At 51.8% G+C, this 25,923-nt stretch overlaps 4 protein-coding genes across 4 annotated transcripts; all 4 read right to left on the bottom strand.

Annotated features, from left to right (window-relative positions):
• Nucleotides 1-79: 79 nt before the first annotated feature.
• Nucleotides 80-6,335, bottom strand: QC763_211930 (uncharacterized protein). The gene is made up of 6 exons (XM_062910236.1): nucleotides 4,173-6,335; nucleotides 3,842-4,090; nucleotides 3,400-3,815; nucleotides 2,790-3,333; nucleotides 1,838-2,249; nucleotides 80-1,780 (listed from the first exon to the last, which is right to left on the bottom strand). The coding sequence occupies exons 4-6, from the start codon at nucleotides 3,301-3,303 to the stop codon at nucleotides 826-828; spliced, it is 1,881 nt and encodes a 626-aa protein (XP_062769132.1). The 5' UTR covers nucleotides 3,304-3,333; nucleotides 3,400-3,815; nucleotides 3,842-4,090; nucleotides 4,173-6,335; the 3' UTR covers nucleotides 80-825.
• An 11,159-nt stretch (nucleotides 6,336-17,494) lies between these two features.
• QC763_211920 (uncharacterized protein) lies at nucleotides 17,495-21,516 on the bottom strand. The gene is made up of 3 exons (XM_062910235.1): nucleotides 20,001-21,516; nucleotides 19,563-19,939; nucleotides 17,495-19,511 (listed from the first exon to the last, which is right to left on the bottom strand). The coding sequence occupies exons 1-3, from the start codon at nucleotides 20,464-20,466 to the stop codon at nucleotides 18,306-18,308; spliced, it is 2,049 nt and encodes a 682-aa protein (XP_062769131.1). The 5' UTR covers nucleotides 20,467-21,516; the 3' UTR covers nucleotides 17,495-18,305.
• A 1,379-nt stretch (nucleotides 21,517-22,895) lies between these two features.
• Nucleotides 22,896-24,287, bottom strand: QC763_211910 (uncharacterized protein). The gene is made up of 3 exons (XM_062910234.1): nucleotides 23,499-24,287; nucleotides 23,310-23,437; nucleotides 22,896-23,256 (listed from the first exon to the last, which is right to left on the bottom strand). Exons 1-3 carry the CDS (start codon nucleotides 24,037-24,039, stop codon nucleotides 23,149-23,151), a joined length of 777 nt encoding a protein of 258 aa, XP_062769130.1. The 5' UTR covers nucleotides 24,040-24,287; the 3' UTR covers nucleotides 22,896-23,148.
• Nucleotides 24,288-24,398: 111 nt separating this feature from the next.
• Nucleotides 24,399-25,842, bottom strand: GRG1 (Glucose-repressible protein). The gene is made up of 2 exons (XM_062910233.1): nucleotides 24,932-25,842; nucleotides 24,399-24,874 (listed from the first exon to the last, which is right to left on the bottom strand). Exons 1-2 carry the CDS (start codon nucleotides 25,051-25,053, stop codon nucleotides 24,781-24,783), a joined length of 216 nt encoding a protein of 71 aa, XP_062769129.1. The 5' UTR covers nucleotides 25,054-25,842; the 3' UTR covers nucleotides 24,399-24,780.
• Nucleotides 25,843-25,923: the final 81 nt, after the last annotated feature.

The raw sequence follows: 25,923 nt of genomic DNA, 5'->3' as shown, positions 1-25,923 counted from the left end.
GTCACCAATGTCATGAATCACAATCAATATCTCATCATTATTGCCATTATTAAATGGCAAAAAAATAAAAAAAAACTCAGACAAACCACTCTTCCATATCCCACAGCTTAACAAGAGCGACGGCGAGCCCATTAGTAAATAATAAACCACACCAATAACTACTATTTAAGCAACCAACTTTGGTCCTCTACACACAAACATCAAATAGCAAATCGCAAGAAGAAGTGTTGAGAACAATATGGGTATCGTTGTTGTTGTAGTAGTAATACTAAACAAGAGCTAAGAAAATTCCCCCAAGTCCCTGGGTAGGTAGTGTTTGCTCCCCCTTCCTCTTCTTCCCACCCTTACTTAGGTCTCGTAGTAATAATAAGAATAATTTTTTTAAGTTCCTTATAGCCCCATTCCTTCCCCTTCTCCCCACCCCCAAAAAAAAAAAACCCCCATTTGGTATTTCATTGCAGTCATTAAGGCCCTCCCTTTCCTTATTCTCCCAAATTTCCAGGGCGACAGCATAAAAACAAAGAAAAAGAAAAAATAATGTCACAGAGTAGAAAAGAAAAAAAAAAAAAAAAAAGGCCCCATGAATGCCATATTGTTTCCAGCCAAATCCAATCAATCCTATGGGATATAAAACCAGCCCCCCTAGAAAAAACGCCGCGTGTATTTTTACAAACTCTTTGTAGATCCCCCAGAGGTAATATACCCCCTCTATAACCAACAAGCCCAAAAAGTAAATGTGACGATGTGTGATGGTGATGATTAGTTTGGTAGTTGTTGCAGTATAAACATCAAGTGAAAGAAGAGTGAGTGAAGCAGTCATGGTATTTACTGAGCGGCGGGGGCAGCAGCGGTGGTTGTTGGTTCCGGGGCGGTGTAGGTAAGCATCTGCTTGAGCTGCTCCTCGGTCGGGTCGTCTGAGACCCAGGGACCCTTCTCCTCCTCAGTTGCGTTGAGGAAGCCGTCGGCACGCTTGAGCGTTTGCATGTCGAGGTCGGTGACGTAGGACTTGCCGTCGGAGAGCTTGATGCGGACTTCTTGCTCGGTCGAGAGCATCATGTCGTCCTTGGCCAGGCGGCGGGGGCCGTCGAATACCGCCATGACGCGCTTCTTCATTGTCATCTGACCCTTGTCGAAGCCCCATGAGGAAGGATAGTCGCGCCTATTCTTGCGACCCCGGGTCTTGGTGGGGAGCGTGACACCACCGCGCGAGTGTGTAAGCCCGCGGGACTTTTGCACGCCGTTTTGTGGGTTTCCACCCTTCCTCTTGGTGGGCGAGCCCTTGAGGCCGCGAGCCCTGAGCTCATCATCATCGCCGTCATCCATGTTCTCATCCTCATCCTCGCCATCTTGAAGTGTCATAGTGGTTGTTGGGAGGTTGTTCTTCTCCAGGGTGTTGTGTACGTCGCGATCGTTTTCCACCTCGGCCAGCCGCTGGGCGTTGATGGCCTCTGCTGGGTCCTCTTGCTGGACAATGCGGAGCACACAGTCGTCAAGATGCTCGTAGAAGTCCTGGGCGTTGCTGAAGGTTGACGAGCAAGTGGAGCACTTGCCAGTCGCATCAGGGGCGTAGCCAGTCAACTTCTTGGTCCCGTTGTTTCCAGCGGCAGCCTTCTTCCGGCTGTTGGGCGGTGTTTGCTCGACACCGTGCACAGCAGTCAAGTGGCGCTTGAACACATCGGCACGGTTGAACGACTTCTCGGCGGCGGAGCCAGACCCCGGGCAGAAACCGCAGACCATGGTGCCCTTGTAATGTGTAAGGGTATGTCTATTCTTGTCGTATCTGAAGAGACCACTTGTTAGTATCCCGCAACTGATTCCAAGTCAAAAGACAACTCACTTTCTCGCAAACCCCTTCACGTGATACTCGCATGTTGTGATGGGGCACTTCTCGGGGCGCTCCTCTTGGTGAGTGAGCATGTGCGCCTTGAGGTCTTTGAACACCTTACCGCACTCGGGATGTGGGCACCTCTGCTTCTCCTTGAACTCATCGCCGCTGTATTGCTGCTCGCCCGAGTAGTTGGAGTGGAAAGAAACAAGGCTTGGTCTCCTTTGCGCCTCCACTGGTGGCGGGTATGGCGAGTACTGGTAGTTGTTGTGCATGAAGGGCGAAGTGCTGCCGTTTCGTAGTTGTGGGGAGGCAGACAGAGCAGGAGAGGCAGGATATGCGGAGTTGGGCTGGGCCGAATATGGCTGCTGCTCAAAGCCAGACATGGTCATTGGTCTCGCGTCTGGGTGAATCAAGATAGGATCTGCAACGGGCAAACGCTTCGGGTTAGCAAGGCCGCCAAGGGTCAAGAGCTGCGTTTGCGACAGAGGAAACCAACAGGAATTCTGAAGAGGAGGAACGAAATGCCCGCTGGATTGGGCGAAAAAAGGAGATGAAAGGAGACGATTGGTGGGCGTCTTGGGACGAGCCGCAGGGCTGTCCCCCAGAGGGGGACTACTCCATGCCGGAAGTTGAGGAGAAGAGAATGAAGATGTAGAAGAAGCAGGAGACGCAAAGACGAGCCCGGAGGCCGCCGAGGAAGGACAAGAAGAAGCAGAAGCAGCTGAAAAGGAAGGTGTGACATTGAAGGTTGACGATGTAGTCACCACAGACTGGGCCAGACGCGTATCGACCGCGAGACAGGAAGAAGCCGCACCCAAGGCCTTGGGAGCGACAATGGTAGATCCAGAATCGCAGGAATCCGAAGAGATGGAGGCACACGAAGCATGGGTCTGGTGTCGCGGACTCCAGTCCCGGCGAGAAGAAAGACAAGAAGATGACCTAGGGATCTGTGATAACTCACCAACAAAGCCTGGTGTTTTCCCGCTGGGATACTCGAAAGCTGTGCTGTACTCATCACCATAGACACCGGGCGCGTATGAATATTCGCTGCCGGGGAGGTGAAAGTCGCTTGCGTCGACGATGCCCGGGGTAACCCCAAGTCCGTGGGGGCCCGTGGCCCACTCAGGGATCGGCGCCATTTGGCCGTGACTCGAATTTGGGGAGCCCGCGTTGGAGGATGAGGCGCTGGCGATGCTCAGATCCGAAGCTGGTCCTCTCAGATCGCTGTCGTCTGGGTACATGCCAGGTGATGACCTCTCGTGGTTACCGTTATGGCTGTAGAGGTATGGTGTGTCGGCGGTGTAGATGGCTCCGTGCTCATAGCCAATTGTCGTCGAAAACTCGTGTGATGACCTGGAGTAGGCGCTGTAGGGTTCTGGGGAAAGTCCCAGGTCCATGGACGCAGATGAGAAGTGAGGGGGTTCTGGGTAGCTCATGTTGTAGTCGTCGGCCTCGTGGTGGCCAGTTGCCGCCATTTGATGCCTGTGAAGGAAGAAGATGCTGGGCTAGAGAGAGACAAATGGCATCAGTCCAGCTGCCTCGTGGCAGCGCGTGGGCTTTAAGAGACGGACCTCAGTTGTGCCTGCTCAGGTGTGGGACTGTGCCGTGTTGTTGCTGATCGGGTTGTGTTGATCTTCTCTCTTTCCAAAAACTCTGCTGTTCTGCTGTTCTTTCCAAGCTATTGTTATTATACACCAAAGCCGCAGTGGAACGAGTGTGTAAGTCCTTGTCGGAGACGGCCCGAGGCGGTGGACTTGTTTGGATCCGGGGATATGGATTTGGTGTTTGACACGGGATGAGGTGCGCCAGTGGAAAGATTTGGGCGGGGGGATGAGGATTCTAAATACCCCCCCATTTACATCTTGCAGGCCCAGAGGTGGTGGAGGCATCGATCTCCCAGTAGGGCCCCAGTGCCCAGTCAGAGAGGCTGTGGTCAGTTCACGAATTTGCAGGGGAACAAGGGGAGGGTTGACAGGGGCAGGGGGGCATGAGGCAGGGGCATGGGGCAGGGGCATGGGGCAGGGGCCCAGCGACTTCACTTCTGGGACGGAGGTACATTGGGATTGGGATGGTGACATGAGGCTGGGTACATGAGGGAGTACAAAAGGTACAAGATACAAGGGAGGGCGGGGGATGGGTTCCCTCCAGTCCTGGTCAGTTCCGAGCCTCTGGTTGGCCACCGACAAAGACAGGGGTTAGCGAGTGTCGGCGGAGACCTCGAGGCTTGGTGCGTGCTTGCAGTTGCAGTTTACTCTTCCCTTTCTGTTTCTCCCCCAGATGGAAATCAGTCAGAAGTCCTCGGATCAACAAGACAGAGGAGAATCAGGAAGAATGCAAGACAGACAGAAGAGAGATGAAATCCCGTCCACGCCTCTGGTTCCCGAAGAATGGACCAGCCGCGACCATGGTCGGCCATCTCCTTCCAGCTCTTCATCACTGAAACTGTTTCTGCTCCTCGTCCTGATCGGGTACTCTGTCCCCCACGTTCTGGACTCTGAACCAGCCCGGACATTGCCATTCGCTGGCTATCTGCTATTTGTGCCCTTCTCCTTTGTTGCTATCATAGATTCTGCTGTCGGCGTAAGGGGCATCAGTGTCGGAAGCGAGACAGGATGATGTTTCGATGTCTTCCCTCTTATCACTGAGGATTTGCTTCTTTTCCCCTGATGAGGGACAGGTAACGATAGTAGGCGGCCGGGATGACCGCAGCAACTGACGCCAACCGCCTGTTTCCCTCATCATGAGGTTGATGATCATCTGTTGCTGTCCCTGTGGCTGTTGTACAACGGGCAAGCCCTTCAAAGACTTGTCTCACGGCCCATACGCCGTTTTGGGAGACTAAAGCATGCTTTTCCCCTCACTCCCCTCACCAGAAACAGACTCCTCACCCACCACCCCCTCTCGCAGTCGACGTCGACGGGGCGAGACCCTTCTTTGCAAGCATCACCTCTGATCAATTTCTCCACTGCAAAGCCGGCCAAGAGATGACCGACCGCCGGCCACGGGGCAACCGGCAAAGAGCGAAAAACGCCATCACCGGTATTGCAGAATTCTAGTGGCTCCGAAGTGAACCTTTGGCTGCGATCGCGATTCGCGATCTGACCCACGAGAGGTTATCACCACAAGTGCCGTGATATTGTGGAGGCTCTGGTCGTGCCACAGGCCCCGGTGTATCGCAGCATGTAGAAAAGACGTCAACTGCTTCGAATCCATCCACCAAGAGAAGACGAAAAAAGATATTTTTACTCCATCCCTCTTTGTGCTGTGCTGTGCTGCGGTGCGGGTAGCTGCTGCGCATTCTTACCCCTCCAGCCATCCGATGATTAAGCTGCCCTTCGAACATGTACATAGTGGCTTGACCGCCCTAAGCAACCAATGGGAAGCTCAGACGTGTGTGATGTGCAATGTGCTGTGCACGCTCGAAATAAGTGCACAGCCTTATCTGCACCCGCATTAGGCAGAGCTGTCCTGCCAAACAGGAGGGGAGGAGAGTGTACAACTTTTTGTGCAGCAAATCGTGGCTTGACGTATGTGATGTCCTGCGTGGGTGTGCACAGTGGCTCTTGGCATCTCATGACTTAACTTGGGCCTTTTCCAACTGGGGACCGCTGAAGCCAACAGCAAACAGTTCTACTAGTTATTACTAGAAAGATCTTGTCCTGCAGGGAATCGGCATGTGTTCTGGTGCCCTCGTATTGTTGTTGTTGTTGTTTCGTGCCATGTCATCCTTTTTTCTTGTCCTTTTCTTCCACCTGTTGGCCGCCTGTCAAACCGAAGCCGGAACTTTGGAAAGATGCTACCTTATGACATATAGCTACCATGAACAGTTCCCGTGGGTGAAGCCCGAAGTTGTGTTGTATGATGCAAGCATGTTGCATGTCCCGTCAGGGCGAGAAAAATGAGAGGTCGAACCCATCCGAGGCTCGTGTTCGTTCGGCCGAGGGTGGTCAAGGTGAACGACGTAAGTATCAGGGAAAAACCTGCGGGCTCGTACATAGATCCGGCGCCGGCGCGGAGATGTCACGGTCTTGGGCTCAACCCGCAAGAAATCAGATGGTCCACCAAAAACAAATGAGAGTTCGGATAATGCGGGTGCGACGGCTTGGTCAAAATGGCAGCAGTACGAGCAGCCATGTTGCCGGCTGCGGAACCCATCATTTTCCATCTCCGTATCCCATCCAGTGGATAATTTGTCCGTGCCTGTCTGTCTTGCCGAACACGTGTTGCTGTCCTTCTCTAATGCATTTTTCTGTGTTTCGTTTGATCGGAGAATGCCCGGCGATGAACACTAGAAATACAGACTCGGGAACAGAACAGAGCAAAATTTGGTAGTTTGGTACTGTGGACTGGGGGCGACCAATTGACACTGTTTGATCAGCATCACCCGCCATGTTTGTTTAAGCCAAGCTTTTTAGCGTAAAAGTGTAATGTGGTATCGAAGATGACATATCGGTGCCAAGATCACATTCGCTTTTCCAACGTCAACAGCGACAGCAGTGGCCGTTGATGAAGCGATGCACGATGCGGGGGCGCGAAATTGATAATCTGTATGTATCTCTGGATCGAGTTGCACAACCGGTGATCCGGGGCGACCCACTGCATCTCCTTCTGGTGGACCATCACAATCGGTGCAAAGCCAAGTAACACGGCACTCTATGATGCAAGTCGGGACGAACGAAGGGCCTCAGACATCAGGACCATTCGGGGCCAGCGGAAAGCGGCACAGTGTCTCTGATAAAGAATGTACCGGAAGCTGTTGTGGATCGAGGAGCCGACGCAGGGCAAGAGAGTCGGTTGTCAATGTGAGAAGTGCATAGGACCCTGATGTTTCGCCCTGCTTAATTGGAGATGGCATGTGCTACGTAGTAAACACATGCTCATTAGCTATATTCCTGTCACATTCCCATCAACCTTCATATCCACTTGAATGCTGCCGGATGATTCCCGGTTGCTGGTACTATTGCATACGTCGACATTGAAGTGCCAGTCCTGCAAAGAGATCAAATTGTTGGAGAAACCTCAAAGTTCCAATGATGCCCAAAGAGGTCTTGGCGTGGCTGAGTCGGCATGATCCACCATTCCGTGGCTTATTGGCTTCTTTACGGCTAACGGGCGGGGCGGGACCTGTGTCTCTCCCGGAACTGTGGGGGAGCTTCAAAAAGGTAAAATCCAAAAAAAGACACGGCTTCGGGGGGCGGTGCTACCCTTGGAGTCGGGACCAGTCAAAGCAGAGACAATGCTGTGACACCGGTCGACGTACAGATATTCTACATACGATTGAATTTCATTCCAAGCGATCCATGTAGGAAGGATCTCATCGCGCCCGGTGTGTCGTTCTGTCTATTTTTCTAGATAGATACCGACAGGGTGGGTTTGTTCGAGGCAACATCTCCTGCTAACATTACCGACTGCGACAGTACTAGCTCATAAATTCCATTTCCTCCCACCGACAGAGGCAAGGCAGTAAGTAGCGGACTCCATTTGTCAAAGTTGTCTGCCTACGTGTATGCAAGCACCCGCAGGCTCGGATTGCCTGGCTCTAGTCGGTGGTGCTCTCGGGCATAGTCTACTGTGTTTTGCTGGTTCGGTGTCTGAAAGAAAATCCGTTCATCCACCATAGCTATCACGGATACGAGTACAGGTGCAGCTCCTATCGAAGCGTGGTGAGATCAGATAACCTGGCTGCAAGTGTACGACTTCCTGCCAAGCTTTGGCGCCACCTCGCGTGAGAGCCACCAACAGGTCCCAATCGTGGGGTTCAGTCACAGGCTTGGGTCGAAGCAAGCAGCCCTTCGGAGTGCGTCTACGCTCCAACGTTTTGTGTGGATGGACTCGGCCAATGAGCGATGCGAAGCCGACATGCTCTCATGTATTCGAGGCCTCGCGATGGCACAGTCGAGGCTCTACCACATGCCTGTCTCAGGCCCTATTCAGTTCGTATCTTTCCAATCTTCTCTTCCATCCGAAACACTGGCAGAAGCATTACCACTCACTTCATGCCATCATCCAGTGCCATGCCGTGCCCAGATTTGTTGGTCTATTTCAGTCAAACGGCTGTTAGCGAACCATGCTTCGCTCCGCCACCCCCGCCGGCAGTGAGCCCGAGTCCCTGCCGCACTACGGCTTTGGACACGCAGAGGCTGACGTTGGTTCCTGGCGGAGAGGTCAGACATCTCGACGATGATTCAAGAACTCTGGCAGTCCATGACTTGATGCTTGGTTGGTGGTTGCGGTGGTGCCAAATAAGTCCCGTCACTGAATGCGGCACACAGGGTCCATGCCATGCAGTGGTGCATGTTAATGCCAATGTAATCCTGCAATCTGATTGGACCCAACGAATGTCCACGATCTGTAGGAAATAGGGGAATGGCTTGTTTTTTTTTTCTCGTTTCTCGTCCCTTGGGTCTCGACACATCAGGCCTGGAGCAGTTTGATGTCGGCCAACAAGCGACCAGCTCAAGAGCAGCCAAACGCATTGTAGCAGAGCCGCGAGTACCCTCGAAGTATCGCTGAATAAAGATTTCTTGATTCTACAATCAAATCCATCTAAAGTGCAACATGGGGGTGCATGATGCCTCTTGTTGGCACAGCAGGCGGGGCACGTAGCCATACGACAGTAAGATTCGGATGAATTCACCCGAAGAGACAAGAGTCCCACGCCGCAGGATTCTCACCAACGACTTTTGTTGATAATGAGAGATTTGTTACCTTTGAACATCCCTCGACTCAAGTTTCCAACAGGTGGGTACGAATAATAGTGATAATAGTCCATGTCAGGGAGCGGTCAGAGCAGTCGTTCATCAGATTTTAATGTGCTCATCCCCCCGGCAGTCGGCAATGATGCCTGTCTAGCGCCAAACTGACGGGGGAACATCCATCCTGCTCGGAAACGTGGTGATAGGCTTGAGATGCTCACCTTGTTGATCCGAGTTGGAAATGTAGAGCTTCCAACGCGCAGGTGAAGACTGATATCGACATGTTCGAAAGGTCGGTGCCAACATACCTTACATAGAAACCGATGCGTGGCTGAAATCTTGCAACATCTTTCTCGATCTGGGAACAGTGATAGGGCTGAGCCCAGTGATGCTGCGAGTGGACCACCAGTCGATTTGCTGTGCGCGGTTTTCAGAAGAGAACCCGCCAACTCACACCTTAGCTTATGTAATACACTGCCCTGGTTCCACAGGTACTTCGACCAAGCCCTGAGGTACTTCGCACGTCAATCTCCACAGCTGCATCCATGTTCTCAATGTCGTCAGGAACCCTGGCTTAAGAGTTTTGTGTTGATTTCCCAGCGCATCATCGCAACGCAACGCAACCCTACCCGCGGCAGCATCCTCTCACCCTTTCATCCACTCTCGTTCGAACACTGATCTAATGACATCTCGAAGCCATTTTGGGCAACCAGTGCGACAGGCCTGCTGGGCAGTTTCATGTTGACCTCTGCAAGGCTCTGGGGACGGTTTCGGGAGCTTCCCGCTGCAAGAAAGATCACTGGCAAGGCAGACTGTTGATATTCTCCATCTCTCCAGCAGTCGTAATCCATCCCATCATAACGCCGGCGACGACAACGTGTTCGCGATGCCGACCTTCGGACATGAAGCAAGCGGAGAAATTCATTTGGCCCGTGCACGCCGCGTTTTCCTCTCTGGGTCCTGCCAAGGCGGCCTCCCCGAGCGGTGTGCATCTCCAGTCAAATCAAGCCATGCGGAGATCGCCCAGACAGCGCCCAGAGCCTGGCCCTCTGCCGGCCACCCCACTTGACTGGGACACACACATCAACCACAAACCGTCACCCCCTCGTGCCCCTCCAAGATGGTGACAGCAGAGGACAGCCCCCAATCATTTACGCCATCTCGACCAACTGGGTATGGACCAAGACTGAACGAAAAGAGCAATTCGCTCCCCAAAATTCGAAAGCAGAATTGCACCTGCAGTGGAATGCATGGTGGCGTTGAGATGGTTGTCCATCCCGGACCGGATCCGAGAACAAGGACAAAACCCTCGCCGACCCGGCTGACAACGGACCGACTCCGGCCGCTTCATCCCACCAGGCTCCGGCAACCCACCGCCGGTGTCCAGAAAGATAGACCGGCCATTCCAAGCAACCACCGATCAGCGCTCATTTGTCAGTGCCCATTCGTCAGTGCACACGAAGCGAGCAGACTACCTCACGTCATGACAGACATCTTGCAGGCACCGTCCATCTTGTCCAGTCCTCGGTCAAGAGTCAAGCTCGGGCTTCGTTCCGGTAGTCTTCGAGTTATTACGGTCACGTCTCAACAACCCCGCTTGAAAGCTCCTTGATACACAACAACGAAGTCCCAAAGAGAGATCTTTTGTGCTGGCCCCTGTCCACTTAGCTGCAGATCTCCAAACTTTCCAGACGACCCCTGTGAGATCGCGGCAGTGACCGACCAGCATAAAACAAAAGTAGAAAATGTAAACGAGCTCATTATCGGGCTAGTCCAAATACAGACTAGTAAGTTTGTGCTTCCTCAACCGCTTGGACTGCATGAACACTTTCGACAAGACAACTTCAGTGTCCAGACAGCAACTACTCAGACATAGTTTAGCAAAGTTCCTATGTCTCTCTCCACTAACGATATGATAAATCAGAGTCAAATCTCCTGCGACACTTGTCGTCTGTAGGACGCGAGCCACGTCTCAAGATACATCTGAGGTTGAACCCTCATTTACCAAGATCCGCCATGCTGCAACACAGTGTTCGAAAGAGAGGACCGTGACCTTCCTAGCCGGCAAGTTCCGTTCGCATGAGGCCTGATAAGTTGGGTAATATCACCCCGACTTCATATTCCACGGTCAGAACTGGTGACATGTGTGACCAACCACCGACCATCGGCGTCCAGGAGAGAACAGGAAAACATATCATGTCTTTCCCCGATGGTTTCCCATTCGCTGGTCAAACGCTGTCCAGCAAAGTTCAGAGGACAGTCACAGTGGCTTCATCCTGTGGCAAGCAAAGCGCCACATCGGTCAACAGTCCGGCATATGGCTATGGGATGGCGTAGGGTAGCGGCGTTCTCACAGGCGCAAAGACAGACTGTCGCAGGCGCCGTCTTGCTGCACGTTGAACCCCGCCAAGAGGACCTCCCGTCACCAATATCAATTTCCAGAACCCGCCGTCAAAATCAATATTTCGACTCACCTACTACGACCACACGGCGGGCACACCGAGGGTGGTGGGAGCCAATCGAGGGTTGGAAATGGCCATCAAAGACAATAGACATTGATTGCCGCATTCAACCGAGACTGCGAGGCTCGGGGTGGTGCAGTTTGCATGACACTCGACTGAAAGCACTTCAAGAAAGGCCTTTTTCCGATGCAGAGCCTTTGACGCATGCCCGCATCGCTGGAACGCTGCGAGGTAACGAGAAACCGGGCATGTCAAGCGGCCAAGTGTTCAAACATGTCGTGCCACCTGACGGCCGCTACCCCAATACCCCCGCACCGCAGGAAAGAAGGTGGGTGGTGATGGTGATGCTCACACCTTGGTCGGAGTTTAAACAGCGGCCCGCACGGTGACGGTGGTGGACAAGGTTGGGGCAGTGAAGGTCCGCTGTCCGATGTAACTGTGGTCCTAAATTTGGCGACAAGATGCAAGGGTCCGTCAATTAATTCCAAGGTCAAGACACTATACGATTTCACACTATTATGGGCGAGCGAGATTTGGTTTCACGGGAACACAGCATTTTACAGACCATGGAGTTCCTAGCAGATGTTGTGTCCACGATGATGACTGGTTTTTCCTGCGACGACGACATGCTGCTGGGTGTCTTTGGATGAGATGAGGTCCGTGATGGGTCCCAAGAGACGCCTGAAGGCGCCATCCCGCTTGTCGATCTAGCGCCTCGTTCAAAAAGGGAAATGTGGTGAACTAGTCGAGCTAGACAGGGACGGGGGGTCATATTCGCTGGACCTTGCCCCGGAACGCCAAGTTTCCGGTATGCTTATCTCGATGCAGCCTATCAACAGCAGCCATCACTTACCATCATGGCCCACTAGGGTTCTGGGCCCATCGTCCCCTCAGAGGAAGTTCAAGAACCAGCCGATGATAGCGGGGGAAAAGGGTTGAGGCTCGGGCCCGGCGGCGTTCTTGAACAGGGGCGCGCACCACACTTGCTATCTGGCAGCCAGCGAACAAGGTGAATGGAAGATACGAGTTTGGAGAAATGCGATTAGACTCTCCCCCCTCCCGTCCGTGATTGATTGACGAGTCGCTTCCCATAGATATCTCACTCGCAGTGTCGCACACATTTTCCATCAGGAGGTGGTATTGGACGGCACCACCCATACCCCCATCGACATCGACATGGGCGTGGGCATCGCTGTCCTGCGGATCATAACATGCGGTTGATATAATGTACTGTACAGTGCTTGCGGGCAGGACCTCACTACTCGCCCAGTTCTCGCAGCGGCGGCACAAGCAGCGCCGCCTTGGTTGCAACACGGGACCACTTTCCTCGCTCGCCCACCCTTGGCAGATGGATGGATGGGTGGCTTTGATATTTCCCTCAACAAGCGAGCGAAGGGAAAGGGTGGTGCTGAAGGTGGGCACTCACTGGGTGATATTATCAAGCGAAGTTTTGTGGAAGGTGTTCCAGACCGCGGGCTCTCAACACCACACCTCCTCTTGGTTTCCCCCGCGCGGATCATGACGATTCATCCCTCCTTGCTTGGCCTGTTTTGCCAGCCATGAGGAAGAGTGTCTAGGAAGTTTTCGCTTCGTATTTCTTGCCACATCATGTCTTGCACATTCTGCACACACACAGCACACACATTTCTCGGTACGTTATTATTAGTTTTTCGATGACGAGCTTGCAAACGCTTCTGTGTCTTTTGGGCTCGGGCCAGATAACATGATGAACCAGGGGGCCGCGCTTTTCAAAGTTCCGTGCATTTTGGTTTTGGAACAACAAGATGGAAAACGCATGAACGTGAGTGTGCCAAAAACAAAAACACTAAAACTTCGGTAAAAACAAGCGGGCCCAAGAGAAGGGATAACTGGATGATGGCAGGGGGCCTGAAAACAGTGTCAAGATGCCACGATGTTATCTCTGTGGAGAGCCGCGATTGAGATACACACTGGGGGCTCATCAGTTAATTGGGATTTGACTTGTTCTCGGGACCCAGGCCAATTAATATGAGCAGAAGATAGGATTATCCTGGTGTTTGGGTGTTTAGGTACGGAGAGGGACGGGGGGGAGGGGGGGATATCACACGATTGACTGACGAACCTATATCCATGGTTACAACAACAAAGATGCCTATATTGGGATCGCGGACATGCGGTTTTGATCGATTCCCACACACAGCACTGATGACAGGACCCTGGATACCACGCGCAGTATGTGCGCGCGCAAAAATAACCCCCATCATTCGTGCCTTGTTGTTGTCGTTGTTGAAGATGAGGTAGCATTTCATTTCGCTCCTCCCATGGGAGCGGGGGGGTTTCGTCATGCTTCACCTCACAACAAAACACAATCTTGGGGGTGGTGTTTTGGGTGGGGGGATCGGAACCAAAGATCTGGCTTTTCCCTACCCCGGCGGCGCGCGCGCGCTTGAGGCGCCATCACCATGGTCCTTGGGTCCCTGATTTGTCCCGATTAGGCAGGTGACAACAGAACAGACAAGATGAGGGCAGGGGGAAAAAGAAGGGAGAGGCTTTTTTTTGTTTTTGTTTTGCGTTGTGTGTCCCGGGAGAGTGGTTCGGGATCTTCCTTTCAGTGCCGCGCGACGCACACACACCATTGGGAGAGGCCAAAAATAAAAGCAGGAATGACTTGGGGGGGGAATATGATGAGTTGGTATGATTTTTACGATTTGACGAGACGGTTGCTGTTCCTCCCAAGGGAACCAGGATTACGGGAAACAGAATCAATTTGACGCGGGTACTGACATGAACCATTTCTCTCTCTTTCTTTGACTTGCACAACAACACCGGGGGGGGAGGGCTGAAAGTGGGAATGTTCCGGGTTGCTGCTTGCAACTCAACTGCACCGGGACGACGGTGTCTTACAGTTGTTGTTGCATATTATGGATTATTGATATTCATGTCAGTTTTGTAACACTATATGATGCTGGACATGACTTGAATTTCCAGACGGGCAAGACCTCCGAGATGCTATTAATCATCTGATTATCTCTCTCTGTTTGTCTGTGGCGTTTTTTCAGGGTCCTTGCCTTACCGGCAGAAAACAAAACTCGAGACATTTCAGGCGAGAAAGGGAGGGGGGCAGAAAGAGGCGTCCAGAGATCTCTCGCCTGCAGCTTTGTTGAAGGGCAACAAGGTGGTGACAAGCAACAAATTCCGGGAATCTGGACCTTTGGATTAGACCCCGCCGTCGCCGCAGCAGCAGCATCACGGCATGGCATTTTGTTTTTTCTTCTCTTTTCTAATCAACCTTTGTTCTCTGCACCACCCGACAGATTGGAATTTGCGATTCGATGGCGTCCCAGTTACCTTACTTAGGAGAGGTACTTGTCGATCCCCCGGCAGTTACCTCTGGTGAGGTTACTCTCCCACCAACCGCTCACGCAAAACTAACCCAACCATTTGCTAGCCGCATGCTCATCAGCTTGCAACAAACCCGGCCGAGTTTCCCGAATGGGAAGTGGGACGGGCCACGAATGGAAGAAAATGGGGTGGGTTTTATCGGTTGCGCGAGCTAGCATTTTCGCAACATGGGGTGCAGAGAGAATTTTGAAAACTTTGCCGTGATTTGATATCTTCCGAACAACCCCAACCAAACCCCACAAGGCTATCTAGGGAACGCTTTGATGGTGGGGGGACAACGGACAACGTGGCACCGTGGTTTGCTAGTAGGGATGGCGATGGTGGTGGTCGAGCCTCATCACTTTCTCCAGAACGTGCATCATCGGTTTTGGGCTTTGGAGGTAATAAGGCTAGAAGAGATGAACAAAGTTTTGAGACTACTGATGTCCACTGCCGATTCTATGCTATGCAAGGCAGGAGTGAAAAGCCATGTGTTTGGAATTGGGATAGGGCATTGTACATCGTGTACTCACAGACCTGTCTGTTCTCAACATCTCGTTGGGTAGGTATCCGGAGATGTTTCCGTCTCATCGTGAAAAATAGGGGTACATATGGAGAAATGTCTCTCTCACCGTTTGTTTGTTTCTCCCATCCCTTGCCAACTTTGGCTGCTCACCTTAACCACCATCTCCCCATGTTTCCCGACAAGAAACCATTAGCGGCCGACCCGGCACTTTGGGACTTATAAATCATGCCATCACCGCCTCTCCGCTAAGACGAGACAGGAATCGTCCCAATGCGCGGGCAGATGTAGGAAAGAAGGTCTAGATTTTGGTGATGGTACTTTTGAGGGGTGGGTGAAGCAACAGACCAATCCGATGAGATCCTTCGTACTGGCGACCCCTGTTTTTGACGTGGAAGGTAGGGCGTTTAAAAAACGCCGCTTTTTGTCACGTTTTGCTTTTTGATCGCTTCTCTCGGCGTGCGGTTGGGAAGGCTAGACAGGATGGGATACAGGTGCCTACCTACACTACTTCGAGGAAGAGGCGGTAAACTCCGTGGTGAAAAGATGGGCACGATTTGGTTGCCTTATCTTGATCTGAATCCTACTCTGCCTATCTACTTCCTCAAGGATCTGAGTAGAGAGGAGAAGAGGGGGACAAGGGGAGTGGGAAGGGAAGAATGGAAAATGGAAATGTGGTGGTGGTGATGGGTGGGTGGTAACGCATGCTGCAAGCCGCCCGCCTTGTCGATGAGGGGGAAAAATGCAAAAATTTGCAACTGCAGTGGTCGGCGATCAAAAATTCCATTTCGTCTACCTTCTCGGCTTTGTCCATCAGTTGAACAAGATTGAAGAAAGGGTCTGGATTTCTCATATATCGCGGGTGGGTGGGTAGGTGTGTGGCACAGAAGACGGAAGGGATCGCGGGGGGAGCCGGCAATGAGTGGCTTGCTTTTGAGTGCGACGTTGTAACCCTTGTTGAAGGAGGAGAGGAGCAGTTGGGAACATGATCGACGAGATGATGTCGATGTCTATTTGATCTAGGCCTTGGTTTTTTTTGGTTCGGGAGGGGGAGTTACCGGGTTGGGTTGGTTGTAAGGCTTCCTGTGTGGTTGTCACATTTTTTGCATCGTGGATCATTCACATCATTGAGGACATGACATGATGAACTGCCGGTCACATTACATTGGATGGTGGTCACAATTCTAGGCTTGACCGGTACTTGGAGCAGTTCGGTGTTGATACTTGCAGTGACTTCTCGGTCCCGTCTGTTCAGTACCTAGGTTGGTGGCAGGCAAAAAGAAGGCGTCAAAATTTCACTGCTGTCTTGTTTTTGTTGCTATGTGTGTAAATCTCGCGCCCGATATGCAAGGGGACGCGATTTCCATTTTCGTGTTGTTTCCTCTTCATAACTGGCAGTCAGGGGCACTCCTTCCACCCGACTTTTCGCGGCGTTAAACGTCCTGCCCAACTGGTTGGTTGGGAGAAGCCTTGGTCCGCGGGCGTGCGGCCGGGTCATCGGGCGCGCGCGGATAGAGATGACAGATGGAAAGCCACCCCCTTAACTAGTCAGTTGTCAAGTTTTTGGGCTTTGACTGAGCTGTCCAGTCACGATGGGAGGCGAGCCTTAGGGGGCTTGAGACACCACAACGGCGTGCATACCCGCCTTGTTGGAAAACGCACCTTGGTTTGGACTAAGGTAATGTGCTTGTAGGCCGTTGAGAGAGCACGTTTGAGCGCCTGTTCAAGGGAGAGAAAGCGGTTGAAAGGTCGATGTAGTTGGGCTCGTGGCGTCAAGTACCTCGAGTACATAGAGCCAGACGCCTGGTTCAATGCAGGAGTCTGCAGGAGCGGTTTGGAAATATAAACAAGGCTGTTGACCCCCTTTCTTGGGGCAGCGGGTTCTATCCCAATTTGGCTTCGAAGTCTTGGAATGCTCGATCTGGAGGACTTTTGTCGTATGATCTCTCGATGGAGTGCATCTCTTACCGTCTTGGAACCCGCCCAGGGCTCAGTTTGGGGTTAGCACCGATGCATAGGTACGGGTATTTAGAATGCATGGAATTTGGGGCAAGCGGTCATATGCAGGGAGAGGATGACGGGAAGTTTCGACTTACAGCCAGCCACTGTTGCTGGGCGTCGATGCCGCTTGGTGGAGTTGCCCGGCTTCCATGACCCCTTTTCTGGTCAACAACAATCATGGATATTCGGTCGTCAAGGAGAACTCTACCTATTATGTGCGTGGACAAGAAAGATGTTGCCCACGAGCCTGATATCCACTTGGAACTGATATTTCTATTGGCAAATCAGCACAAGCCTCGAACTTTGAAGTGAAAGGTTACTCTGTTTGAGATTACCCGATGCCACAACAAGAGCCCCAATATGAAGATCTTTCCAAAACCTGGATCCTTACGTTAAAAATCATCAAATAAAATTGCCGGAATGGCTCTTCGACGCTAAATAAATAACAAACAGCGAGGTCTCGACATGTATTCAGGAATTGAGAGCCTCGAGCCGGGAAACGAGATATGGCTCCTAATAACACGATAGTTCGTTTCTTTAGTAACTGAGATTGAGTCCCACACATAACTGTGATAGTCCAACCTGTGTCGATGGACACATAAATAATAATGCAGCTTTCACGTCCTTACTAGTTCAAAACAGAATGTGAAAGAATAAAGTTCTCGAAGCAAGTCTGCGACATGTAACACAATCTTGAAGCCTAATGATATGCTGTCAAGTATTAACCTGATGACAATGGACCGAATAATCCATCCTGTCCTATTCTCAATCCTACAATAACCGTCTCAACCAAGCCCTCTCACACCAAGGCAACATGCTTGCTAACAAACCCTCCTCCTAGTCATCACAACTCGCCTCCAAGACCTGCTTTTCCCCACCCATCACCTCCCCTCATCTTACCACTAAAAGGAACGTGCTTAAACTTGTGTGCAGTATCAATAATTGTATCCCACAAAAGGCCGTCTCTCATACGCCACCCATCATCTTAGAGACGCCTTCATGAAATATAGACCCCGTCCCCCCAGGCAAAGAAGAAAAAAGACCAAAGACAACACGACAATGAAAACAGAGACGGAAAACGTAGACAGATAAAAAGTAAATGATAGACACCCTCAAGGCATGTCATGTCATTTCAATGGTATATAAGGTTAGAAAAAAAAAGAGTACGGTGTCAACCGCGTGGTTGGTATATATAAATAAAGAAAAAAGACAACCACTCCATGCCCGTCCTGGAAAATCTCTCTAAAAAGATTAGAATGAATGAGTGGAAAAGAGAAATTACCATCATCATCACCACCTTCGTACACCCCCACCGAACCCATCATGATAGCATGGCACACACCCATCCATCAACACCATCCTATGCTAACCTTCCAACACCAGAAAATGCTTGACAAGACACACACGCGCGCACATTATTGTTCTTGTAACTGGTCCTATATCCAGGCATTCTTTCCATCCGCCACAGGAGGTGGTGTCGCCTCGCCTGTTCGTCGTGGTGGTGGTACCATGGGGGGACTCCGTGGGTTGGTAGCCGGCTTAGCTGGAGGGACGAGTTTGGCCTTGCTGGGGCTTTGTGGGCTGTAGACACTGGGGCTCAGGGTGATCTCCTGAGATGGTGGTGCCGGCGTTACAGACTGGGTGTCAATCATGGGTCTCGGTACAGGCGGCAGCGTCTTCATCTTCGCATCCTTGACTGGACTTCGGCCCGGACTTGTAGGAGACCCTTCTTTGGTCGAGCCGGTTGGTGTCGAGGCTCCCGAGTCCAAGCCCACGGGACGCTTGAGCTGAACATTGATGCCCTTGGCTTGAAGCTCCTTGACCACGTTGGGGCACTCCAAGTTGTACACATGAGGGTCCTGAACTGTGACGACTGTTTGGGCGACTGGTGGGATATCGTCGACAGAGGAGAATCTGAGTCCGATCTGAACCGTCGCTGATGAGATAAGAGACGAGTCTCTGCGGTGGCGGAAGGCGGCAAGGTTACCCATCGAGGGTGGTGGTTTGAGGTGGTCGTTGTTATTGGGTGAGTATGTCGTGGCAGGAAGGAAGGTGAGTGACGACTTGGCGCCGGAGTTCTTGTTAGGAAATAATGAGTAGTTGGAGCGCTTTCTCATGTGCCCACCGGCTGCGTTCGAAACACGGGCTCGTTCTGGCGCTTTCGGCATGAACACGTTGGATGCCGCAGACATCAATCTGTTGGAGCGGAAGGAGCGAATGGACGCAGGGCCTCGTCGACCGTAGATGGTGGAAGGTGGCCTCACGCTGCGGATGCTCTTAGCATCCACCATCTCCTCTTTCTCGTAGGCCGTCAGAGTCTCTTCGCTATCCATCTTGCGAATATCAGCGGCCGTCTTGTATTTTTTGAAATCCTCATCGAATCCGAATTCCGAGTCTGCGTCGTCCATGGTATAGCGCCGCTCAATCTTGTATCTGGCCCTGCGGTTCTCGTACTCGCCGATTTTGTCCCTAGGCCCAATGGTCGAAATGGTGTTTGACTTCAAGAACAGGTAAAGCCCGCCATTCATGAGTCCGGATATGTTTGCCACCACCGCAGCAACCATTGAAAGATTGAGAGAATTGTTGTTCTGGCCTCGCCGGTTCAGAAAGGTCAAAACGTAGAAATATGGCAACATGAAACACTGATAGAGGTGAGCAGCTGGTTCTGATCAAAATCACATGGATTAACTTACAATCGAGATGGCTCCCAATGCCAGGTAATAAACCATCCTCGAGGCCGCCACGCGAGCTGTCACCTCGATCTGAATGCTGCTGTGTAGCTTGATGAAGATCACCACAGTGCAGATAATAAGTACCGAGGCAATGGCCGTCAGAAGCCCAAAGCATGCCGTCGAGTAGTGAGCAACAAACCAAAAGAGCGAGGTTAAGCAAAAGTTTGGAGACTGGTCAAAGTCGGCAACCAGAAACATGGCAAGTGTAAACAGCCCAACAAGTGCTGAGCAAATCGACACATTCCATTTCCCCCGTGGGGCAAACAACTCCTTTCGAAGTGCCCTCAACGTCAACTCAACACCAAAGACAAGCTGAATAAAAGGCGCCAGGAACACAGCTGGTAAATGTCAGCAAGCGTAATTCCAACCTACTCGTCTGAGACCAAGGTTTCTTCTCACCAGGCAACATGACCAATGCCATCATAGTGCATCCCGTGCCAAAAAGTCCGTCGAGGCCAGTCGACTGAGCGCCGGCAAAGACCAAGCTTTGAATGAAAATTCCAATTGATAAAATGAGCGGATAGATCTCGCCTTCGGGCACAAAGTTGAAGCCATTCCGCTTGAACCTGTATGACCTGTTGTTCCGCCTTTCCCTGAAATACGAATCAACCAGGATCCCCACGGCGGTCGCAAAAGAAGCAATAATATTAAAAGAAGCTAAAATGATGGTCGATGTTCGAATGGATCTGGCAGCGGCGAATCGTAGTTCGTTGAAGAACATCTGCTGTGTGGTGGTTTGGTTCCGAGCCGTCTGGAAAGTGTTGGTTCCTGTCCTGTTGAAGTTGTTCTGCGGCATCGTCCCCGTGTCGTCCCGCGACTGCAACCACGAGGCAATCACCTCATCTACCAACGCGAGTGGCGACATTTGGGCTCTGTCGGTGTCTGTCTATCCGCGAGGTCGGCGATGGCGAGAATGCCGTAGCAGTGCCCTTGAATCCGTCTGTCGTCAAGTCATCTAATCCACGTCGTCGAGGTCGTAAACACGGCGCCGGCCGATGTGTGGTGAAGAAGCGAAGGGGGAGAAAGAGGAACAAATCAAGACAAACAGATGGATGAAGCAAGAGTGTAATGGTATCCTGCCATCCCGCATTCCACTCTCGTAAGCCCCTCTGTTCGGCAGGGGTGGGCACACCTTGAGCACAACCACGGGCCAGACGAAACAGTCCCTGAGCACCCAGCACTTGCTGCTTGCCCTCGACTGGGAATAGAAACAGGGACCAGGGCTGATGAATGGGCCAATCCAACCAAGGCAAAGAACGGCAGACAGACACTTGCAGACCGCGGGTCTCTTCCAGAAGAAGCAGGGTGCTGAAGGGGAGACACCGGTGCATGAAAATGGGGACAGAGCACCATGTGCTCTCCCGGTCAGGTTGTCGAAGAGACGGCAAACGTTGACGAGAGCTTGGGACGGTCCCCTCCCGGACAGGATACAACCGAGCAGGGGTGTAGGCTGGGCATCTTCAAATCCCCAGGAGAGATGGCGACTCAAGTGCGGCCGCTCAGGCAGAAAGCGGTCTTGGCCTTTGAAGGTGGCTGATGGCCAGACGGGAGGCCATCCCATCCTGCTCAGGGTGTCATTGTCTTCCCCTAGAGGCCGCAGAGACGGTCGTTTATCGAGATGTTGGGACCAGTCATTGCCTAGAGAACTGTTTCTAGCTATGGTATCTTGAGGTAGGGGCAGAAGAACTCAACCTGAACTTGAGCTGCTATCCAGAATTTGCCTTACAGAGCTCGTCGTGATAGCAACCTTGGCGTGGCAAAAGCGAGCACCCTGTGCTGGGATGCAAAGGAAAGCCATTGATTCGACTCGGGGCCCAAGCTCAACTCTCTCGCTGTGGGCGGGCAAAGAGCTCGAATTGTGCTGTGATGAGTGCAGCGAGGCATTGTCGCGACGTGGGGTTGAGGCAGTTTCGTGACAACCCCCAGTTTCGTCTTCTGCACTAGCGAGACCCCTGGTCCATCCGGAGTCGCCGCAAGAGCCGCAAACTGGTCAAAGCTCCACCACCCGCAGCTCTTGAGTGACATGCCAAGACCCCTGAAAAGGCAGGGCCAACCCCTGCTGCGGATCAAACCGAGAGACAAGCGATCTGTGCAAGTCAACGACACTCCTTCCACTGCTTGGAGATCTTCACGGCCCATCCAGCCTGTTCTCTGGATAGCCTCCTACCATCAATACAGCCTGTCCAAAGATAGACCGCTTTGCTTTTCATGCCCACAGACCCTAGCATAATATCAATTCAGTCTCAGTCATCACTAGTTTTGTCATTTGCAATGAGCCTTCTTACTGACCTCAGTCCTCAAGGCAGTCATGAAAGTGCATCAGTCCACCACAACATCGATCCCGATCGATCATCACCAGCTATCAAGGTTTAACGATGCACTCAGTCCCATCTGTCCTATGTTTCCTCCCCTCAACACCCACAATAAAAGCTTCTTTCGTTTCCATCGACCATCGTCCGTTGTCACCCACCCCTCGCATCCCCTGAAGCAGAGCATGTATCAGGTTGCGGTCATCCCATCACCCTCGTGTCACCCGACAAGGGACTTCACTTGGCCTCTCCCCCTCCCCCATAACTTCCAAAACTGAGATAAGAGATCCCACGATGGATTCCTTTGAAAGCCAGCCATGCCTTGCGAACATCATTGCGGGGAAGGTAGCAAGCAGATAAGGCGACATGCCTCGTATCGACACCGTCGGAAGATCGTTGAAAATGATGCTCGCTAGTGGCCCCTATGCCAACAGGCGAGCTTTACAACTTGCTCCAGCCCTACCTAGATTGAAATACGGAGCTTCGCAGAAGTCGACAACCAAAGTATTGCTCCTGCTAGCTCCCTCGGACTCGGAGGTTAGGAACTTTATTCGCCTTGCTTTTCGCGGGTCGGTAGCTATCTCGCAATTCTAGACTCTCTTGAAGGACGATAAGGTACAACAGGAACCGAGCAGGGTCAGCAGGATGCCGAGCTTGCCAGGCTGGATGAAGCTTAACACGAGTTCCCAGCGGCTCTAGACTCCACCATTGTCATGGGTTACGGTCTGGTGGGTAGAGGAACCTGGAAGTCTAGAATTCCGAAATGAAAAAGGGGGTATGCTACAGGCTCTGCTTTGCGGAGGGCCACCCAACTTTCCGGTTTAGTCTGTAGCATCAACGCCACACGTCTGTCACCAACGTGGGATCCGCCATGCATGTGGCTGACATGGGGCTGGCTGGCTTTGATGCGCTCCAGCTATTGATGCTGGCCAAGGATATCGACTTGTATGATCATGATGTGTTATGATGTGCCTGGCGAACCTGGTTTTGCAGCGAGGTTCTCATGAGATTTCCGGCTTGGTTCAGGGCTCCCTCAACAAAGCCCAAAGCATCAAGTATATGCATTTTGTTCATTCCTACAGCCATGTCGTACCTACAGTTCGCAATTTCATTATACCCATATACCAGCACCCCCCAACTCTTCACAGCATCAAATATCAGCCATTAGATAATGATGTATCAACCCCTCAACGTATATCATCGTTCTCCACGAACCACCGCCCTTCTCATCGCACGCTTTACTCGTCCTTCTTCTGCTCCTCAACAATAGACCTGACCCAGATAGCGTCGTAAATGTCCGCTCCAGCCACGTAGATGGCATACAGAGGGATAACCACCCAAAGGCCCTATCAAACCGTTAGCAACCTCCCACCCACGACATCGCCGTCAAACAACTTACATTGAAAAAGGCCAAGAAAATCCACTTGTACATAAAGTTGCTCGTATCCAAGTTGGCGCTCCCGCTCAACCATTCCGGCATAAAAGTCATATACCCACCATACAACTCGGCCGTCGCAAGAATGATCACTGTATCTCCCATTAGCAATCCTCCCTTCCTCACCTCCACCTCCCCCGAGAATATACTCACTAGCCAAGTTCCCCCTAGCCACATTCTTCCTCGCCAAATCCCAACAAACCAACACCGCCATCACACCCCCAAAAACAACCGTAATAATCTCAATACTCAATGTCGCCAAATCAACCCCCGCCCACCTTCGATCAGCCTTGGCATACACCATCCACAACTGCGCCATAGCACCCAGATACCCCTCCTGCCCAACAGCCGCCTGCGAGCCCCAAACCCGTCCCTTTTGGTCCTGCCCCAAATAATAATACGGCGTCGGGAAGTAATCCCCCTTCACCTCCCTCACCGACGTGCTGCTGCACAGGCAGTGCCACACAAAACTCCCCTCCAATATGAAGTGGATCAGCGCGTCAAACGCATGCCAGACAAATAGGAACCTCAGCCTCCCCGGAGTGTGCTTGTCCAACACCAGTTTTGAAATCCCCAGCGCCGTGAACAGGATCGCGAGTGTCGAGAGCAGCGAGATGATGGTCGTCTGGTCGATCATTTCTATAAAGGTAAGGGGCTCGGCGCCCGATGGCGACGAGTGTGTCGAGAAGTCCATGGCTGTGATTTGGCGCTATATTTGACCGGTCGATTGACTTTCAAAGTGATGAAGAAGCTGGGGGAAAAATCGCCGCGAGTTTGCACGTCGCGTTCAAGAGTAAAATTAATTTTTGGGGGTGATACCCCATGTCACACCTGCTTGGGGCCAAGCCTGACTACGGCTGTCTCCGACCCCGGATTCTGGGTTGGGATTGGATACCATCGCCAGGGGTATATCTGTCTAGTGGATATGGGGCAAACTTTCTCCACTTGACTTCATGGTGAACAGCTCAAGATGTTCTGGAATTGGCTGATATCAACGTTGTGGAAGCAGGAATACTACTCTCTGAATTTTTGACTATCATGCGATAGAAGCATTCTCGATTCAAAGAGTGGATTTTACCAGTAACTCTTGCAAATTCACAGCAAGAAAGATGTCGGCAGAAAGGCACAGAACAAGTCACATCACCAAGCACAACAAAAGGCACAGAAAAGTATGGGTAAGAAGCGAGGTTGACTATCAAGCTACCGAGCTAGTAGTCGGGGGTATTAAAATGCTAATCCTCCTTCCCGAAATCCACTGTCCCCTAAAGAAACGGAAATCCATGCCCCAAAAGTCCTCCCATCAATCACCCCATGATGTCCAAAACCAACCCATTGTGATCAAGTCTCTCCCAGCCCGAAAGAAGCAGTGGTCGATGTCGTCAATGATGAGCGGTTGAAGGTGTCAGAAGGCGGTTATTGAGATAGTGAAAGGCACTTAGTGGGTAGCCTTCTGCTTGTTGGTCTCAGCGGAGGCCTCATGCTTCTTCTCATCAAACTTGTCAGAGATGGCATTGCCAGCAGCGTCGAGACTGTTGAGGGTGTTAATTGGATGCCAAGTAATGAGGAGAGAAGGGAGAGTTGCTTACCGAGTGCCGGCGCTAGCGTTGGAGTCCTTGGCGACCTCCTTGTTGGTCGTCTTGGAAGCCTCAGAGGTGGCAGCGTTGACCTTGTCAGCGACGAAGTTGCCGGCGTTCTTGATGGTCTCCATTTTGATAGTTGTAGGTGGTGAAAGTTGTTTGTTTGTGAAAGTTGTTTGTAGAGTGTGGTGGTTGATTGTCTGCTAGAGTTGTTTGATGATGGAAGAAAAGAACAGCTCTGGGAGGTGGAAGATGGGAGATTATATACACAATCGATGGGGGGTCTGGCCCGCTTGCAAGTCTCTGGTTTGACTGACTCCTGGAAGGCATCAGAGGGTTGTGACGGAGGAGAAGCTCTTATGACGTAGCTACTTCCTTCACATGATTCCGCTGTCCCTGTGTTAATTCGGCCCTTGTCTAGCTATTGCAGGCAAGTACGGATCGGATGGCCTTGCGTTTGCAGCCATCAAGAGGCAAGTACACGCAAGTTCAGACAAACTACCCCACCCCTCCGCGACAACCGCGCCTTCAGGTGGCCATGACGTCAGTTACCAGTTGACCAGCCGTTGTGGCCTCTCCATTTAAGGTAGGTGCACAATTGTGGCTCAGGCCTGTGGGGCTTGTGAGGTCCTTTGAAACTGCATTACCCAATTGCTAGCAGAAGCATGAATAGTATAGCACAATTGGGGACTCGTCCTACTGTTGAACAGTTTGACGTCTACAGGGTCATGCATCTAGATCGTTATTGAACTATGGGAACATTTTGGTAATTGTCAGTTGGAAGATTGTGAATGTTTACGGTCTGAACTGTATCTTGAAGGCCGATATCCTCATAATCTGTCACTTCAGCCTTCTCAGACAAACTTCACTTCCTTAACTGCTCCTGCCAGTCTGGGTGTTTTGCAACGGTTGCCCTAAATCTCCAAGTGACGTTCTAGAGCAACCCAGAAGCGGATTAGCGGATTAGCCACAGCCAGCCCAAAAGCTTCTTTGGGTCCTTG

Source organism: Podospora pseudopauciseta (genome assembly GCF_035222475.1).
Source record: "Podospora pseudopauciseta strain CBS 411.78 chromosome 2 map unlocalized CBS411.78m_2, whole genome shotgun sequence".
In the NCBI taxonomy this organism is placed as follows: Eukaryota; Fungi; Ascomycota; class Sordariomycetes; order Sordariales; family Podosporaceae; genus Podospora; species Podospora pseudopauciseta.
This window is presented reverse-complemented; position numbering and strand designations above follow the sequence as displayed.

Excerpts from the sequence above, each read along its gene's own strand:
- QC763_211920 (XM_062910235.1), bottom strand. The coding sequence starts at position 20,466 with ATGTCGCCACTCGCGTTGGTAGATGAGGTGATTGCCTCGTGGTTGCAG. Across the intron at positions 19,940-20,000 it reads GGCATTGGTCATGTTGCCTG|CTGTGTTCCTGGCGCCTTTT; the intron begins GTGAGAAGAAAC and ends GACATTTACCAG. Across the intron at positions 19,512-19,562 it reads CATTGGGAGCCATCTCGATT|TGTTTCATGTTGCCATATTT; the intron begins GTAAGTTAATCC and ends CACCTCTATCAG.
- QC763_211910 (XM_062910234.1), bottom strand. The coding sequence starts at position 24,039 with ATGGACTTCTCGACACACTCGTCGCCATCGGGCGCCGAGCCCCTTACC. Across the intron at positions 23,438-23,498 it reads GGCTAGGGGGAACTTGGCTA|TGATCATTCTTGCGACGGCC; the intron begins GTGAGTATATTC and ends TGGGAGATACAG. Across the intron at positions 23,257-23,309 it reads TTTTCTTGGCCTTTTTCAAT|GGCCTTTGGGTGGTTATCCC; the intron begins GTAAGTTGTTTG and ends ACGGTTTGATAG.
- QC763_211930 (XM_062910236.1), bottom strand. The coding sequence starts at position 3,303 with ATGGCGGCAACTGGCCACCACGAGGCCGACGACTACAACATGAGCTAC. Across the intron at positions 2,250-2,789 it reads GAAAACACCAGGCTTTGTTG|ATCCTATCTTGATTCACCCA; the intron begins GTGAGTTATCAC and ends TGCCCGTTGCAG. Across the intron at positions 1,781-1,837 it reads GTGAAGGGGTTTGCGAGAAA|ATACGACAAGAATAGACATA; the intron begins GTGAGTTGTCTT and ends TGGTCTCTTCAG.
- GRG1 (XM_062910233.1), bottom strand. The coding sequence starts at position 25,053 with ATGGAGACCATCAAGAACGCCGGCAACTTCGTCGCTGACAAGGTCAAC. Across the intron at positions 24,875-24,931 it reads AACGCTAGCGCCGGCACTCG|TCTCGACGCTGCTGGCAATG; the intron begins GTAAGCAACTCT and ends CACCCTCAACAG.